The following is a 19,490-nucleotide window of genomic DNA, read 5'->3' on the forward strand; positions in this document are numbered from 1 at the left end:
TCCCCGTGAGGGGCCGAGGAATCGAACTCGGGTGGGCCATGTTGGCTGCGTGCAAGGCAAACGCCCTACCCGCTATGTTATCGCTCCAGCCCATCCTAAGGTATACTTTCTGAAAAAAAGAAAAAAAAAAAAAACGTAGAAAGGTTAACCTGGGAAGACCTGAGAATGACTTGGGAAACTGGTGAGAATGGTACCCAAATCTGTTATGAGTCTAGTAACACCCAAACATTTAAGTGTCTGGGGAAACTAGAATAATTCTAGGTTTCAACCCATCTTACTAAGAACCTGAGTTTACTAATTTAATTTTGGATTCTGGGCCACACCCTATGATGTTCAGGATTCGCTCCTTGCTCTGCACTCAGGGATCATTTCTGGTGGTATGCAGGGGACCATACTGGTTGCAGGGGATCAAACCCAGGTGTGAGCTGTGTGTATGGAAGACACCCTACCTCTCCAGCCACAGAACCTGAATTCACAAGTCTTTTGACATCAGCATGATAGAATCCATGAGCCCTAGAAATAACTAGATTAAGATCACTGAGCTAATGCTCAGCCCAGTGATTTATGGAACAGCAATATTTGTAAATGAAAGGGGAATGGAAACACTTGAGACTTGTTTTAGTTAAAACATGATGATATAACTGCAGTCTGCTGTGATCTAACTGCAATTACAAGTCATGAATGGGAGAATCAGAAAGATAGCACAGCAAAGATAGCTTTTCAGTTGAAAACTCAGGAGGACTTGTCTCAATGTCTCAACATTATCTATCTCAACATTCACAGTTCCTTATATTTGTACATATTTGATTTTAAGTGTTGAATAACAAGGATGATTTAAGGGAAGTGTTCCTTTTTAAGGGAATTTGTTGGTGGTCCCCTCTCCCCATCCTGTGGAAGTCCTCATACTGAGAAATTTTTGTAATTTATATTAAATTGTTTAGTACTGAAAAAGAAAACTCAGGAGGATATATTAATATTTTTGACAGGCCTTGCAAACAACCTTTACAGTTGTCAAATTCATAACATTGGCAATACTGAGTTAGTAACAATTTTATTGACTTTAGTGCAACCACCATTAGCATCACTAACCAAGTCCATCATCTTCAGTCCTTCCAACAGCTTGCAGTTCCTATTCTTCAGCCTGTGAGCTTCATCAATGACCACACAGCGCCATGGGATATTCCGCAGCTCAGGACAATCAGTCAAAATCATCTCAAATGTAGTGATGATGGCATGAAACTTATAGGACCCCTTTATCACTCGACCCTACAGGAATATCTCTGAATTATTATTTTTCATTAAAAATTTTATCAGTAACTCTGAGGATGAACCTATTACATAGAACAGATGTACTTAGTCCTTGGATGCAACTTTATTTCAGGTAACACTTATTTTTGTCTAAAAGGAATTTTGGAGAGTTTAAAAACCTTCCCTCTGAAAAGAAGTTAAAAATTTGTAAGAATTCCAACCCAATTTCCTCACATATCACAAGCAGTAAAGTATCACAAAGTATGACCACTATATACTACATGGAAAGTATCATGTTAAGCAAAATGACTCAGAAAGAAAGGGATAGACATAGAAAGATTGCATTCATCTGGGGAACATAAAGTAACAAAATAGGAAACTAATACCCAAGAATGGCCGAGATTAGTACCAGGAATTTTACTCCATGACTTGGAGGCCAACCACACATACTAGGAGAAAAGGGAGCCCAGATAAAGAGGGGAACACCAAATAAAGGTGTTGGGAGGATCCTCCCAGGATGGGAGAAGCATGTTGAAAGTAGACTATAGACCAAACATGATTGCCACTCAATGTTTCTTTTGCAAACCACAACACCCAAAAGGAGAGAGAGAACAGAGGGGAATGCCCTGCTACAGAGTCAGGGTGGGATGGAGGGGGTGGGGGGGTGGGAGGGATACTGGGATCTGTGGTGGTGGGAAATGGGCACTGGTGGAGGGATGGGTATTTGATCATTGTATAATTGAAACCCAAGCACAAAAATGTGTAAATCTGAAACTGTACCTCATGATGTCTCACTATTAAAAAAAATTTAAAAAAAAAGCTTCAATATGCAGAACAATTAAAGTATTAAAAAAAAAGTATGACCACTATAGTCAGTCATTACATACTCTTGAAGGAAAAGACTACAGGGAGTATTACTGAGTTAACTTTTAAGGAACTTGTAACTTTTCTAACTTTTTACCTTCAGAATGCTAAAATAAAAAAATATTCATTGCATATGTACAAGTAATACTTTCCTAAACCTAGAGATAGATACAAAAAGATTTAAAATATTTTTCCCCTTTCCTTAAATGTTGTCATATATTACACTAAAACAAAAACAGAAACAAAAAAACATGCCAGACCCTGAACTATGACCAGTTGTAGATATTCTGTTACCCATGGTTGAAAACTATTTCACGCATAGAATTTTTTTTTCTATCATACTATTTATAATGCTCACTGCTAGTATCACAGAGTAAGAGCATAAAGGTAACCAGACCAACTGGAAAAAATATCATGGTAATCATTCCTTAAGATGAAGGTATATTGGGGCTGGAGTGATAGAACAGCAGGTATCGCATTGGCACTGCATGTGGCCTGACCCGGGTTTGATTCCCAGCATCCCATATGGTCCCCCAAGCATAGCCAGGAGTAATTCCTGAGTGCATGAACCAGGAGTAACCCCTGTGCATCACTGGGTGTGACCCAAAAAGAAAAAAAAAAGATGAAGGTATAAATTCTTCCCTCTGAATTTATTCCATTCAATATATTTTTAGATTACATTCTTAATATTTTATCTTCTAATAACTGTTGGACATAATATTGTATATATATTTGTTAATTTTTTGATTAGCTTTCTCTTAAGCTTATCAGACAAAACCAATAGTAGCATATCAAGACATTAAGTAATCACTGAAGGTTAAAAAAAAAGTTATTCATTTTAATAATCCAGAATAACTGAAGCATGGTGACCCCAGTGGTCAAATGGATAAGGCATCAATAACCAAAGCTATGAAAATAAAAAGCTTCATGCATAACGTTGGGAAATGTAATGCAAACAAAAACTGGTAAGAAATCTAAGGCATATTTCTGAATAGTGTAAAATCTAGATCTCTTCCTCAAATCACTGAGACAATTTAAACTTCCAAATCCTGAAGCTTCACATAACAAAACAATGAATACCACTTGTGATGTTTTACCTGGGGATCTTTGAAGTACATTTCATACAACTGAATGGTCCGACGACTAGCTTGACTCCCATGATACACAACCACGTTCAACTCCGTCCAGGTACGGAACTCCCTTTCCCAGTTGGGGATTGTGGACAATGGGGCAATTACTAAAAAAGGGCCATGGATTCCTTTCAAATATATCTCATAGAGAAATGTAATGGACTGGATAGTTTTTCCCAAACCCATTTCATCTGCTAAAATGCAGTTTCGCCTTTGGAAAGAAAATAAAAGAAAGTTTAATGAGCATACATATTAGAAACTGCTTCCTTTTCACAAATATTTGCTTACTATGGTCACAAGTATGTATTCTCCTAGATTCAACAAAATATATTTTCAAATGACATCCTCAAAGAAATAAATTATTCCTGTATTTTATTAATCTGCATGAATTTTTCTTAATATCTGTAACCAAAATATTAAGAATGCTTCCAATGCCTACTGTTTTTCAAATATTTTTACTGCATTAAAATATTATTATATTTTATTAGTAATTTAATAACTAAGAGGGGGAAAAGCTCTATAGGTTTTATTTTAAGTTAAAAAAATCAACAAGTTTTACATACATGTTGTACCAATTGAAAAGTAGCCAGTTCACTCCCTCCAACTGGTATTCCCTGAGTTTGTTATTGTTTTTATACTCCCTGGAACTCTCTGATTTCTTCCAATCATCAGCAGGAGGTCGCTCCTGTTTCAAATATAGTAAATCCCGTTAGTGGTTTCTCAAAGACCACATCACCATGCTATTTACAGACTAAACCCTCTACCATTAGTCAATTCTTACCACGCGTTCTGTTTCCGGCTCCCTGGACATCAATTTCTCAAACTCCTCTATCTTTGCTTGATCTATGTCTTGCCTTAGCTCCCACGTGCTATCTTCATAAGGCAGTGAGCACCACTTCACCAGATAGTGAGTTACAGGCTGGACCAGGTTGAAATAAAACAGACAGATTCATTTGACCAATTATACATACATAAATATATATTCACACACACATACACACATAGAAGAAAAAAATGTACTTCCTTTCAGGTATCAATGGGTATTATACTAGCAACAGTAAACTTGAGCTAATAAAAGTTTTAAAACTGTGACATTATGCAGTTTTAAAGCTCTTAGTTAAAGGAAAGTCTGCAAGATAAACTGGAAACAGTATCAAGTACTATGGGAACACAACTGATTTTTGCTTACAGTTCTGAAATAATGCTTAAAAACCTAGAAGTATAGACAAAACAGCTAGTAAATAACAGAGGTAAAATTGAGCCTCACTCAAATGTGTAGAAATCATTCCTCAGGTGTTTGATTCATACTTCTCTGACAAATGATCTTAATATAGAGGCTAACAGAGAGAGTATAGCACAGCAGCTAAGGTGCCTGTCTTCCATGTGGCCAACCCAGGTTTGTTCCCTGGTATCATATATGGTCCTTTTGAGCATTGCCATGAGCCAGTAGTAAGCCCAGAGCACTACTGGGCATGGCCCCAAAGCAACAAAATCACCTTAATATGTATATAACTAGCTAGTTTCTTAAAGAATGAGAAACAGAGATTTTTCAAGGATAGCCAAGAAGGCAATATAATGTTTGCATTCAATCATGTTAAAATGATGTGTCTTTGGTTTAGAAAATTAAATGGCAAAATACACTAGGTAATTTAGATCAATAAATTCTTCTTTTGCTCTAAAATATACTTAAGTTTTTGGATCTTTGAAACCGAGGTACAATGAATGACCTGCTTATGACATTAAAAACATTTTGCTCTACTACGTAGATATAAAATATTTTAAGTATAATGAAACTAGAAAAGTAAACATCATGCTATAGCTATGGTTTTTGAGATATCATTTTTTTTTTTTTTGCTTTTTGGGTCACACCTGGCGATGCACAGGGGTTACTCCTGGCTCTACACTCACTCCTGGTGGTGCTCAGGGGACCATATGGGATGCTGGGAGTCGAACCCGGGCTGGCCGAGTGCAAGGCAAATGCCCTACACGCTGTGTTATTGCTCCAGCCCCGAGATATCATGACTTTATGGTACAGTTTAGAGAAAAAAATGAGAGTTTCACTGCATACACTCACTAGATAAGCTAGATTCAAGTAGCTTGTACATAAAACTTAATTTACATCAAGAAGTCAGGAATGACAGCACTCAGGGTGGGTTGATGAATCATCAGCAAAAGGACATTATTAGACTTGTCTTTACTTTTGCTGCCCTAACACATGTTCTTTACAACCTCTAAGGCTGCAAAGAAACATGAGAATGCCAAGACTGGAATCTTAAAAGATAAATATTTTATATTATTCTCTATTAAATGAAGTTCACCAATTTCACTAAGAATTTACAATGTCAAAAATCATTAAATTTTATTTTGCTATGAGATAATTCAATTCTCTATTGAAAATTTATATATATACACACACACAAATTTTGTTGTACAGCAACTGAACTCAGGCCCTCAAACATGCAACTCATAGTCTCTACTACTGAGTCACATGCCCAGCCCTCATTCTTGTTTTGGGGCCACACTGTGAAAGCTCAGGGACAGGAGGAAAGTGGGTCTACTTGAGGTGCTGGGATCATATCCAGATCAACTGCATGCAAGGTAAGCACCCTATCTACGGTACTATCTCTCCGGTCCCAGTCCTGAATTCTTTATTGATCACTTTCTGGCAATGTCAACATATCAATACATTTGTGTCACACTGAACATCAATTTCCTTTCAAAAACTCTCTGACTAAACATAATAAATTTAGCACTATTCCCAAGTCATAGAACACTAAGTTACAATTAAATTTAGATCAGTTATGTGGGGGTGCGGGCTCTAACCAGGACTAGACCTAAGATGCCGCTGTCATTCTCAGTTAAGTTCACAGAACCTACCCAAGTCAAAGCCCCCCAACACAAACAATCTTCTGTTACCTCTCCCCGGTCATCTGTGCTACGGGCAAAGTCCATTATCCGGTCAACCTCCACATAATCTGGATTAAAAAGTTCATCTTCAATCTGTACCAAAGGGAAAGAAAAAGTTTTAATATCTACTTAACTCCTGAGTGTAAACAGTATTTCCCTTTTCACCGAGTAATAATATTTTGGGTCACAGGAATGCAAAATTTATATTTAGCAAATTCTATTATATTAATTGAAATGCTACAATTTAGTAAAATCATTCCCCATGAGGAAATCAGACTTCTCAGACTTTGTTAACTGGGTCTTTTAATTACTGTGTGAAACCTCTTTACTGTGAGAGAATGTTTAAGAATATTTTAAATGAAGTGTGAAATTACAATTCACTAATGAGCAATCCAAAAGGCTTATGGCATGCAATGCATTTAGCATTCCTGAAACTACAGCTTGCAATAAAGAATTAAAGCCATGCACAGTAAGTGCTATTGGAGTCTCATAACTACTGAAGTTCTCTGATGCCTCAGAGCATCGTTTACAGACTGTTATTCAAAAGCTAAAAACAGTGAAACCAGTGAATTTCATATTTTAGTGTGAATAGGGTTTATGATTTTGGTGGTCTCTGCCAATCAATATTAATACCTCATTTGAATAGAGTCCTCTTGTTAATATAAGTGCTCTAATGATTTATTTGTACTCAACACAGAATGTTTAGTTAAAAGTATCAAGTGTAGAGAAATGAGGCTTAAATGATTGGCTTATTTAGCCAATATAATAACAATCTTTGCAAAAGTAGGTAATACTGCTTGCTTAAAAAGCTAGCTATAGAAAAGAATAACTCTGGCTCAAAGGGTACCATCTAAAGCCTAGTGGTGTTCATGTGGCAAAGAGGCACCTGCCAGTGATTCTCAGGCAACCAGGCCAGTGGTACAATGAGAGGGGCCAAGGAGGTGGTGCTGCTTGGCCCGTGCAGTACCAAGGACTATCCAGGTCACCCTGGCTGGGCTTGGGGTAAGTCAGAGCTTTAAGAAGTCAGAATACAAAAGATACATTGATACATGTCCCTAGAGATTAATTATCAGTAATACAACTAGCAAACGCTATGGGGAGAGACATATGGGAAGTCACTTAGGTGCCAGTCTTTCCCCTGACTTGAAGGTTGAAAAGATACATCACTGGGTCACAGCTGACTCAGAATAACTTTGTCTGGGCAACAATATCCATTTAAAATCCCTAATCTGAATGTTGTGAATTATAAGTCAAGACCCCAAAATATTAAAGCATGTTTCCAACACCTTAAGCTTTCATACTGAGTTGATTACTGTGGCAAAACAGTCACTGAAATAGTCAATTAAAAATGTTAACATATTAATATTAATGCTTTGCTAAAAGTTTCTAGAGTTTGGCACATAATATAAAAGTTACTCATACACAAAAAAAAGTTCGTATTTCCTTAAAGTAGATTTTGATGGTAAAAGCTCTCAAGAAAATCCATTCTTAACAGCTTTCACTGCTGAATTGAAATCCTTAGCTTTATTACTCATCCTTTAAGTGAGTAATCTAGGCCATCAATATAAATTCAAATGATGAAAAGTTCAGTTTTGATTATTTTAAATAGGGATTTTGGTGGCAGCAGGTATATAAAGAAACCTAAATTAAACAAATAGTATAAAAGCGATCATATCCCCAAATTCCAAAGTAGCAGAACCACAGAAGACCTAAAACCATAACCAATAACTGGATGTGACAAATAAATGTATGGGCATTAACAAGGAAAAGAGAGGAAGGAAACTGCCTACCTTCTCTGCTTACCCCCAGATCATCTTTCATACTCATTCATGTCATTACATTCCAGACAAAACTTAAAAGATTTGCAGTTGTCAAGTTACCCACAACATAGTAGATTTCAAGGAGATGGTGTGTGTGTTGGGGGATAGGAGTGTGTGGAAGGCTTGAGGACCTAATCTGTCTTCTCTTTTTATCTACCACAAGTCGATAGAAAAAACAGCAGAGCATATAGTGTCTTTTTTGAAACTTCTCTTCCCTTCAAATGTTCACTTTAGTGCTGGGAAGAAGCATAATCAAATGGAGCATCAGTGATGATGATGCACACATACACCTAAATACCACCACTAACTAATACCCTGTCTAAATACATGGTTTACAATCTGCCTCTTGGGACCACAGAAATCAGATTCCAGGAAAACCTAGACTTGTCACCTAAAGTATAACAATTTTGTAATATAAAATTATTGACCATTCCTCTGTCGCTGATCCAATTCCACAAAAAGGTGGGGTATGTAAAAGGCAAACTGGGTCATCCTATTTCATATTTCTTATTTTACATTCTGTAGCTCTTTTATGAAGAGGAAAATGAACAAATTAAATTTTCCATTGGGAAGGTTTCTCTCTTATCTGTTTGAGATGTGAACTGGAGAGCAAAAGGAAAGTCATCCCAACAAGCAGTTTGGTAAGGTCATTTTTTCAAACATATATAAATGCAGGTTTTTTTTCCTGCCCTTAGTGTCACCATAATTAAGAGCTTAGAATAAAGAGAGGCTAACTTGGATACCACAGCACACCATCTGAGAAAATAAGCTTGGTGACCAGGTACTGATTTGAACAAAAGAAATCTGCCACCCACCTCCCTTGACAAAGTTAAACCTTTATATCCTAGAACTTGTACTTAATAACAATACTATAGAGTATTCAACCTGCTAAATTGCAAAAATATAGCTATTTTTTTTCACTGTCTACTAACTGTATTTTCATTACTGGATTTTAATCTTACCATCTTATTTCCACATCTCATCATAAGGACTAGTATCTTCTAAACTAAGCAACAGGAAGAATGAGAAATTTCCTGTTTACAAATTTTTTTTAGCAATACCAGTTACCAATATGCAAGTAACAGCACCAAATGAAGCAAACTAGTTTTTCTTAATAATCTACTGCCTTAAAATTCAACCTTTAGAACATGTCAATAAAGTTAGTACTATAAGAAAGCCAACCAGCTCTTTCATACCTCTGAAAGGAATTTGCTCTGGCCCTGCTTTGCCTTAAATCGCTTAATCTTTTGCTGAATTCTTTTATCTTTTTCCAGATCTTCTAGAGATGCCCATTGACAATGAAGATAAGAGCTAAAAAGAATAAAAGATACTTGAAACATAAAAATTAATCAACCCTTTATTTTATCTTTTGTTTTTCATAAAATCCAACAAAACAGTATAACGTGTTAATCACTAATTACAGGCTACTAATAACAGCCAATATAATTCCTGTTTGAAAATGAGAAAAGAACATGACTAATAGTGCCTAAAAGTTTCCTTTGTTCCAAAACTCCAGCTTTTACCTCCCATTTGAAAAAACCAACCCATTAAGCTGTTTTCTCAAGTGAATGAATTATATTTCAACACAAAGCAATGAACACTATAGGATGATTTTAATTATGAATGTTTTAAGTTTTTACAAAGAAATAATAGTATTATATTCAGTTAAAAATGAACTAACATTTACAACAGCAAAGGCAAACTTAGCAGTTCTAGAACAACGTGGGAGAAAAGAACATCTCCAAACCCTCACTTCCTCTTTCACACCTTTCTGCTGCTCTCCCCTACACACATACCAGGTTTGAATCAGCTCCTGTCCCACCAGCCTCCTTTCACAGCAGCTCAAAATGATGGCCCGTGAGCCTTGTGATTGCCTCAGTCTCTAAAACTGACCCTGTCCCTGCAGAGGCAAGTCCTCTCCGTTTTCATGCTCACTTCAGCCTGCTGTGTACCCAAGCGCTAGCTAACCTAATATGAATACTCTCCACCCTAATTTTAACTTTCCTGAAACTTACTGGCATGTAACTAATGTTTTAAGGTATTTCTGACCTGTTTGTGCTTGGAATTTCAATATTCTTCTGTATCTTCATTCTCTCCACTCCTTACCTCACACCTCAACACCTGCGACCCCCAACCCACCCCGGGCCTTATCCCATTGCCTCAGCTGCCTCTTATTCCTCTATCTGGAATGGCCATTGAAAAGAAATGAGATGATTAAATATCTTAAGAATTATTTTTGAAAGAAAATCTTTCAAAAACAATGAACTTGAAAGGTCTACAATATTAGGTATACTGATTATAATTGGGCAATGTCTAATATGCATTTCCAAAGGTAGCCTCATATAGATATGAACTGAACCTTGTACATACACAGTAAAATAGGAAAAATGCATCAAAATATTAATAGCAATCACCTCTATGTTATATTTTAGACTTTCAATCTGCTTTTTACAAATCTGCACTATCAGGGAGCCAGAGTGATAGTACAGCAGGTAGGGCGTTTGCCTTGCACATGGCTGACCCAGGTTCAATTCCCAGCATCCCAAATGGTACTGCAAGCAACGCCAGGAGTAACTCCTGAGTTCATGAGCCAGGAGTAGCCCCTGAGCATTGCTGGGTCTGACCCAAAAAGCCAAAAAAAAAAAAAAAAAAAAACCACTGTAACACTGTCCTCCCATTGTTCATCAATTCTGCTCAGCAGGCCCAGTAACTTCTCCATTTTTTGAGACTTCTTGTTACTGTGTTTGGCATATCGAATACATCACGGGTAGCTTGCCAGGCTTTGCCATGTGGGCGAGATACTCTCGGTAGCTTGCCGGACTCTCCGAGAGGGGCGGAAGAATCAAACCCGGCTCGGCCGGGCTGGCTGCGCGAAAGACAAACACCCTACTGCTGTGCTTAATAATAATATTAATCTGCACGATCAGAAATAAATAATATAAAAGCAAACAATTCCAGCTTCCTCCTCACTGGGAGCTATACTGCAAAGGACAGGTGTACTCTTATCTTGCCTGGTAGAGATAATTGGAAGCACAATAGTGTGGATGTGAAGAGGACACAGCCACTTCGGCACATGGGTCCAGTTCTGCCCTTTCTTCCTATTTGTAAACTGGGTTTAAAATTTAAATCACTGACTCCACTAAATGGAGAAGATCCACAGTTTATATCACTGAGATTAGAAACATAAAAATGCCCCTTATTTCAGGAGAGTAGTAATTAGAAAATAGGGAGCTATACTAGTTCTATTAGCAGATGATATGAATGCACAGTTGGAAATTTCTAGATTATCAATTATAAAACTAATTCAAACAATAAACAATTCAGTAATAATGCAACATATAATTATTAATAGCCTCCAATCACACAATGACCAGTTATAAGACATCAAAGAAAAACTCTTTAACAAGTCAACAAAATTATAAAACTTAAAGTCAAAACTATTTAAAATTCTCTTTTAAAAAAACAACAAAATAAAGTTGAATGACCTTGATAAGCATTCTTTTAGCATAACTCAGCATCATGAACCACTAAATTTAACAAAATTTAAGTAAAGCATAAATGTGCATTTATGAGGCAAGTTATATGCTGTTTACATACAGAAATATAGCAAAACTTTCAGAAAAACATTAAAAAGGAAAAGCCCAAGGGAAATTGATATATTAGTTATTAAAATAAATTCTACTTATATCTTTATAAATGTAACTGCTAACCCATGAATAGATAAACATAGTATAGGTCGAAGTACTAGAATAAAATACAGCTACAGATCCAAATAAATATGCAACTTTAGTCCATGATGAAAGTTGCATCTCAAGTAATAGGGGCCAAGAAAGGGTTTTGAATAACGGTATCGAAACAACAGCATTTAGAAAATAAAAAAAAATTACAGCCATGCTTTATACTATACAGAGGATTAAATACCAAATGAATCGGGTATCTATTATCACAGAAAGTCAAACCACACATGCACTAGAGGATGGCATGGCAAATTACTCTTCCACACAGGAACTATGAAACATTCCCAGTCTTCACCTACATAGAAACTGGGAAAGGCTTTCAAACTATGATTTAAATGTCAGATCTAGCAAAAGGAAAGATTAATCTATGCAAATTTCTTAATTTGCAATGTAATAAATAAAACCCAAATTAAATGGGACTGAAAGAAAAAGTTGCCACAAATAACAAAGATAAGGAACAAGTGCCCCAAGTATGTAACAAAAATCTTTAAAAATCAAGAAAAATACAATGTACAATGGGTAAAAGAAGGGGTAAATGGGTTACAAAAAAAGTCCACTAATCCTATAAAAGATGTACTGCCTTATTCACAATAAAAGAAATGTTAATTCAAACTACAGTAAAATGTGGTTTATTACCAAAGTTTTAAAGAAAATTAGCACACTACATTGGCAAGTCCACTGGGAAATAGATACATACATTGCTGGTAGGAATGCCCTCTCAAACAACTCTCATGGAAGGAAATATGGTCTAAATATATCACATATACTTCACCTCTAGACACTAATGTGCCCAAGGCCCATGACCCATCCCTGCTATCTCCCATCTGCCTTTTCCTGTCTCCACCTTCAATTTCTTTCCTTCCCTTCCAGCCCCTGCCACCCAACCACCCTCCACCTTCTCTCTTGAAATTCCTTCTCATTTCTATAATCGAGGGTTACGGGTTATCTAGGTATAATCTTTTGGTATCTTGTATTACCTCCTCTTGTTCTATATACACAGAATACTGGAACCATCTGGCATTTGCCTTTCTTCTTCTCACTTCACTTAACACAATATTCTCCAGTTCCATCCAAGTTATAGTGAAGTGCACGATTTCTTGCATCTTCATAGTATTTCACTGGGTATATACCACACCTTCATCACCCACTTAACTATCATTGGATAGCTAAGCTGATTTCATAGCCTCGCTATTATACTAAATGCTGCAATGGAAAATGGTGTGCATATGTCCTTCTGAATAAATGTTCTTTTGTCCTGGGAGAAGATATCAAGAAGTGAAATTGCCGGGTCCTATGGAAGCTTTACTTTTATTTTTCTGAGAACCTGTCATACTATGTTCCACAGGAACTGAATTAGACAACACTCCCACTAGCAGTAGATGGAGTTCCTTTCTCACCAGATCCCTGCTTACACAGACTGTCCCAGTTTTTAAAATATTTGCCATTCTGGCTCATTCTTGCTCATGATATCCCACTGCCATCTCTATTTAGATTTCTCTGAGAAGTGATGAGCAGTTTTTCATGCACCTATTGGACATACATCTGCCTTCTTCAGAGATATGTCTGTTCATGTCCTTTTTCCAATTTGATAGAGTTGCTGGATTTTTTAATCTTTGTTAAGTTCTTTGGAAACATTGGATATTAAGCCTTTACCTCATATGTGGAATGCAACTATTTTCTCCAATTAGGTGTGTCTTACAATTAGTCCATGTTTCTTTTGCAAAAACTTTTTAATTTGATGTAATCCCATTCATTTATTTTTGTTTCCATTGTCTTTGTAAATGGAATCATATCACTGAAAACACCTTTGAGGTCCAAATTGTGTTGATATATTCTCAACAGACTTTCTGGATTCAGGTTTCATCTCAAGTTCTATGATTCACTTTGAACTGACTTTTGTGTAAGGTGAAATTCATATCCAGCTTCATTATTTTACATGCAGTTATCTAGTCTTCCAACACCATTTGTTAAAGAGGCTGTCTTCATTCTGCTTCATGAGCCCAGCTCCTTTGTTGAAAAATGACTTGATCATACTTCTGGTAATTTGTTGTTGGGTAACCATTGGTCAGAGGATCAATTCTTGATTTGACTACTGTAGCTTTGTATAGTTTCTAGGTAGGGAAGGACATCTTCCAATTTCTTATTTCTTAGTATGACTTTGGCTATTCAGGGTGTTTTATAATTGAATCCGAACTTTATTATTGAAGTATGTCATCTGAAATTGGATGGGGACTACATTGAATTTATACAATAATTTAGATATGATGGTTACTTTGACAATATAGATTCTTTGACAATATAGATTCTTTAAATTAACATGGATTTTTTTTTATTTCCTAAGATCTTCTTTTATCTTTTTCTTAAGTATCTTAGAATTTTGTGGGCATGGACCTCTCATCTCTTTTGTTAAGATGAGTCCTAAGTGGTAGATTTTTTTGGACACTATTTTTTTTTAAAGTAGTGAAACACCATGAGGTACAGTTGTAGACTTACAAACTTTCATGCTTGGGTTTCAGTTATACAATGATTGAGTACCCATTCCTCCACCAGGGCCCATTCTCCACTAACAATGATCCTAGTAGCCCTCCCACCCCCATACCCCATCCCCTCCACCCCACCCTGCCTCTGTGGCAGGGCATTCCCCTTTGCTCACTCTTTCCTTCAAGGTCTTGTAGTCTGCAATAGAGGTATTGAGTGGCCATCATGTTCGGTCGATAGTCTACTTTCAGCGTGCATCTCACATCCTGAGCGAGTTCTCCAAACATCCTTTACTTGGTGTTCCCTTCTCTATCTGAGCTGCCTTCCCCCTCAGCATGTGCTGCCGGCTTCCAAGCCCTGGAGCAGACCTCCTTTATCTCAACTATTCTTGGGTGTTCGACTCCAGTTCTGTTAGTTTATATTCCCCAGATGAGTGTAGTCTTTCTATGTCTGTCCCTCTCTTTTGGCTCATTTCACTTAGCACAATACTTTCCATGTAGAACCACTTGTATGTAAATTTCATGACTTCATCTTTTCTAACAGCTGCACAGTATTCCATTTTGTAGATGTACCAAAGTTTCTTTAACCAGTCATCTGTTCTCAGGTACTCGGGGTTTTTTTTTCCCCCAAATTTTGGCTATTGTGAACAGTGCAATGAACACAGAAGTGCAGATGTCATTTCAACTGTACCTTTTTGCCTCTCCAGGATATATTCCCAGGAGTGGTATTGCTGGATCAAACGGGAGCTCAATTTCTAATTTTTTGACAATTGTTCATACTGTTTTCCAAAAGGGCTGAACCAGTCGGCATTTCCACCAGCAGTGAAGGAGGGTCCCTTTCTCGCCACATCTGCACCAACACTGGTTGCTTTTGTTCTTTTGGATGTGGGCCAGTCTCTGTGGTGTGAGATGATATCTCATTGTTGTTTTGATCTGCATCTCCCTGATGATTAGTGATGTAGAGCATTTGCTCATGTGCCTTTTTGCCATTCGGATTTCTTCTTTGAGAAAGTTTCTGTTCATTTTGTCACCCCAGTTTTTGATGGGGTTGGATATTTTCTTCTTGTGGAGTTCAACCAGTGGTTTGTATATCCTTGATATCAACCCCTTGTTGGATGGGTATTGGGAGAATATCCTTTTCCATTCTGTAGACTGTCTTTGTATTCTGGTCACTGTTTCTTTTGAGGTACAGAAGCTTCTTAGTTTAAGATAGTTTCATTTGTCTATCTCTGTTTTCACTGGAATGGAGTAGACTCTGAGATCTTTCTCTTCTAGTTCATTACTTGTATATTTGACTGTAACAGATAGTTGTGTGCTGACTTTGGAGCCGGCTACTTTGCTGAACTGGTTGTTTCTAGGAGTTTTTTTTTAACAGACTCCTTAGGGTTTTCTACATACACTATAATAGCATTTTTATTTAGTGACAATTCAACCCCCTCCCTTGCTCCTTCCCTCTCTCCCTTCCTCCTTGACTGACTGGTGTTACTAGGACTTCCGATATTATACTGGGTAACAGTTGAGATGGTGAACATCCTTGACTTGTGTCTGTTCTAAGAGGAAATGCTTTTTGTTTTACCGGAAGAATGCTTTTGATCTACCATTACTGCCTGTGGATTTCTTGTAGATGGCCATACTATCTTCAGGAAAATTTCTTCCATCACTATTTTGTTCAAAGTTTTTATTATGATGGTAAATCATGTCAAAAGCTTTCTCAGTAGGACCAGATTCATGGCACAAAAGGGCACATGCCTTGCACACACCTAACCAAGGTTCAATCCCCGGCATCCTACACGGTCCCCCCAAATTCCCGCCAACAGTGATCCCAGAGGACAGGTCCAGTAGTCAGCCCTGAGTGCTGTTATGTACGACCCCAAAAGAACAAAAATTTTTTAAAAAATTGTTTAAAAAAAGCTTTGCCTGCACCAGTGATATGATTTTTATCTTTCCTTTTACTGATGTAGTACATTACATTAATTGATTTGCATATATTGAGCTATCCTTTCATCCCTAAGTAGAATCCCACTTGATCATGGTGTACAATTTATTTATTTTTTATATGCTGCTCTATTTAGTTCACTAAGATTTTGTTGGAGATTTTTTGCATCACAATGTACATCACGAATTAGATTTTTTTTACTGCCAGATTTAATTTCACTGAACTATCACAGTAACATGAAAAAATATATATATATATTCACATTAATATATTAATGACACCAAACAGTGCAAGGTTTGCTCCAGGCTCTACATTCAGTGACCATTGCTGGTGGTGCTTGGGGGACCATATAGGGTGCTGGGGAATAAATTCAGTTTGACCGCAGACAAGAGAAGTATCCTATCTGTGATACTATACCTTCAGTCACACATGAATATCTTTTATTTGTTGAAAAATTCTGCTCACAAAATTTCTACAGTAGCAGTATATCAGCACAATGCCAGTTATAATACGAGTTAATGATGGAAACCTGGGGTTTAATGCTCTATCTAGTGGAAGGTCAATTTTCCTAGGCAGCTTGATATCAAGTCCCAAAGCCTCACTTTTATTAACCCTTGAACTTGTTAACATGAAACTTGAGTTCTTTGCTTAAAAAGTTTAAAGTAAATATAATTTTTACATTATCAACGAATGATTTTGTCTTCTTCTGTGATTGCTATTTAGTCTAAAAAATAGTCCCATTTTTCTTTGCAGGATTTCTACTGATTGATTCTTAAAACTAAAGGCTGGCTCATCAAAATGTGTTTAGACTTGGTAGACGGCCGACATCTGCAATGCAGAACAACAACTGTCGGTGGTTTTCAATTCAGTTTCTTAAGCTATAAAATTCAAATTCTCTAAACAAAAATTAGGGGTGGAACAACTCATAGACACATAAACCACAGCACACTGCACCTTCAAATGTGAGTGATGTCCATTTTCTAAGAGCCTCTGTCCAATAGTGAAGTTCTCATCAGAAACGTTCGGCATCCCATATGCCCGAGAAAGGAGGAGAGTGGCCCCACAGTAAAATTTATTTTCAGAGGAAAAATAAATATTACTTTGATCATTTTTCTATTACAGTATGAATTTTGTCCTCTCTAAAAAGGGACTTGTTATGAGACTAATATCCAAGGAGAGAAAAAGCAGGGGATAGGAAAACTGGTCCATGGCTGGAAGTTTGGCCCAAGTGTGTGTGTGTGTGTGTGTGTGGGGAGGGGTGGAGGGGAGGGGATAGAGGGCAGTTAGGATAGAGAAGGGACCACTATGACAGTAACAGTTAGAAATGATCACGCTGGACAAGAAATGAATGCTGAAAGTAGGTAAAGGGATATATGATAACCTTCAGCACCTGTGTTGCGAACCATAATCTCCAAAAGGGGGGAGGACGCCTGCCACGAGGCAAGGAAGGGGTGAGGGCTAGAGGGAAACTGGGGCACTGGTGGTGGGAAATGCACAATGGTGAAAGGATGGGCCTTGGAACATTGTATGACTGAAACCCAACCGTGAACAACTTTTCAACTGTGGTGGAAAAAAGATCATTGGACTAAAAATAAAAAATACCTTGTTGGTCATACACAAGTTAAGTCATATATGCAACTAGGCATGCTAAGTACATGTTGTCCAAAAAATAAAATTCACAGAATTGCAAAGATACAAAAGTTAGTAGACCAATGTGCCTAAATAAACCAAACCAGAAGTTCCCAAGTTTTTAATTGACCCAAGTTTTTAATAACACCAGTTATTTTAAAGTGTTTAACAGCTTGAAAACATATTCCCCAACTTATCAAGACAATCACAATCTACTTACAAGTTTTTGTATTTCACATAGAATTCCTCAACTTCTACTTCCTCTCCAGATTCCTTCTGCAACAAAAGAAAATGTCAGGCTCATGCTTAAAACCATGTACTAAAAGATTCCAAGTGCAATGATGTTCACTCACATGAAGGGGAAAGTGGCATAGGATGTTGTGGGAGGAGGAGCACCTTGTGAGCTGGTGGGAGGCCAGGGAGATGGAGCCTGACAAGCTTAGGCCTCTGCATGCTGCTTGAAGTGCTACAGCTCCGAAGACATGAATCACTTTAACTCCTCCCTAACCACATGCAGCTTCATTCACAACAACCTGACCCCAAATTTGGCTTTCTGCCAAACCCACAGTGTTAAGTAGACGCCAAGTGTACCATTTTCTCAGGCAGCAGCCAATTAGCAACTGCTCTCCTGAATGCCATATGTATTATTTTTGGCTGCCTCATGGCAACTTTACATTGTGGGTTTTGTAATGTTTTAAAATATTTAAAAGACATTTATTCCTCCATATAGTTAATAACTCTAAACAAGAAACCATATAAAACTAAACCTTGTTCTTATGCTGTAATTTCAGCGCATCACTATCACAGCTTTAGTTTTACTCAATGGAACAGTTAAAAAAAATCTCTGAGACGAGATGTCTCGCACCTACAGCAGCCATATAAAATCAATACTCCAAATACTACATTTAGATAAGGTTGAAATTTTGATATGCATTAGTCAGATCAAGAGTTCAGTAGTAAGATTATCAGCAGTATCTCTCTTGATTCTTAACTACTGGAATATATGCAGAAGATGCTATTTGCATTGTCTCTTTCAATAATTTTTTTTTGGTCCCTTTAGGTTTTAGATTTAAACAAGCTGTAATATGTCATTTTCTTTTAGAACATTTGATCATATCTATCAGGGATGTAAAACATAAACACCACTTACAGATATTTAGAGATTGCTTTTATACTCTAACAAGAGCACCCAAGCCTGCCTTGAAGGTCACATTTGGCTGCTAAGCTGCCTCAGTGATGCTGCAAAGAAAATGAAAGCAAGTAGGAACATGGCAGAGGACAAAGGAGCAAAGAACGGCACAGGATCTGTTCCAACCCCTAATCTTCTAATTATTGGCAAAGATCGTGAATTTTAACTTTTCTTTGAAACTCTTATGTGTATCCCTCAAACTTAAATTTTAGGCAGTTTTTTTCCACTTGTCCAGATATCACCAATAGGAAAATAGGATATTCAGGAGTGTGCGTAAATCAATTAATACCTGGTTCTGCCCCAGTGGTCCAGAAACTTCCAGAACTGTATTTGTGCATTAGGCCCCACATTCAATTCCCAGTTCAGCATGATCCTCAAACACTGCTGGGTGGAGCCTCTCCCTTGAGCATCACCACGTATACCCTTAGTGGCTCTCTAGCACTGATGGGTGTGTGCAGCACTGCGTTGTTAGGCTAGAGAAAGAACTCCTATCTGGGATGGTACCACTGAGAGTGGTCCCTTGGCCCCTGAGCACTTATTTGGAGCACCTTCT

At 37.4% G+C, this 19,490-nt stretch overlaps 1 protein-coding gene across 2 annotated transcripts in view; it reads right to left on the reverse strand.

The window, feature by feature from the left end:
* CHD7 (chromodomain helicase DNA binding protein 7) overlaps nt 1–19,490 on the reverse strand; it is a 201,078-nt gene that overhangs the window by 46,377 nt on the left and 135,211 nt on the right. For both annotated transcript variants that reach the window (XM_056129786.1, XM_056129868.1), the window contains exons 7-13: nt 17,969–18,024; nt 9,166–9,280; nt 6,159–6,242; nt 4,024–4,161; nt 3,806–3,927; nt 3,210–3,453; nt 1,090–1,266 (exon numbers count right to left, since the gene is read on the reverse strand). In XM_056129786.1, the coding sequence (XP_055985761.1) occupies nt 1,090–1,266; nt 3,210–3,453; nt 3,806–3,927; nt 4,024–4,161; nt 6,159–6,242; nt 9,166–9,280; nt 17,969–18,024 (936 nt within the window). The remainder of the gene's footprint in view (nt 1–1,089; nt 1,267–3,209; nt 3,454–3,805; nt 3,928–4,023; nt 4,162–6,158; nt 6,243–9,165; nt 9,281–17,968; nt 18,025–19,490) is intronic.

This window comes from Sorex fumeus, unplaced genomic scaffold (assembly GCF_029834395.1).
Source record: "Sorex fumeus unplaced genomic scaffold, SorFum_2.1 ptg000002l, whole genome shotgun sequence".
Lineage (NCBI taxonomy): Eukaryota > Metazoa > Chordata > Mammalia > Eulipotyphla > Soricidae > Sorex > Sorex fumeus.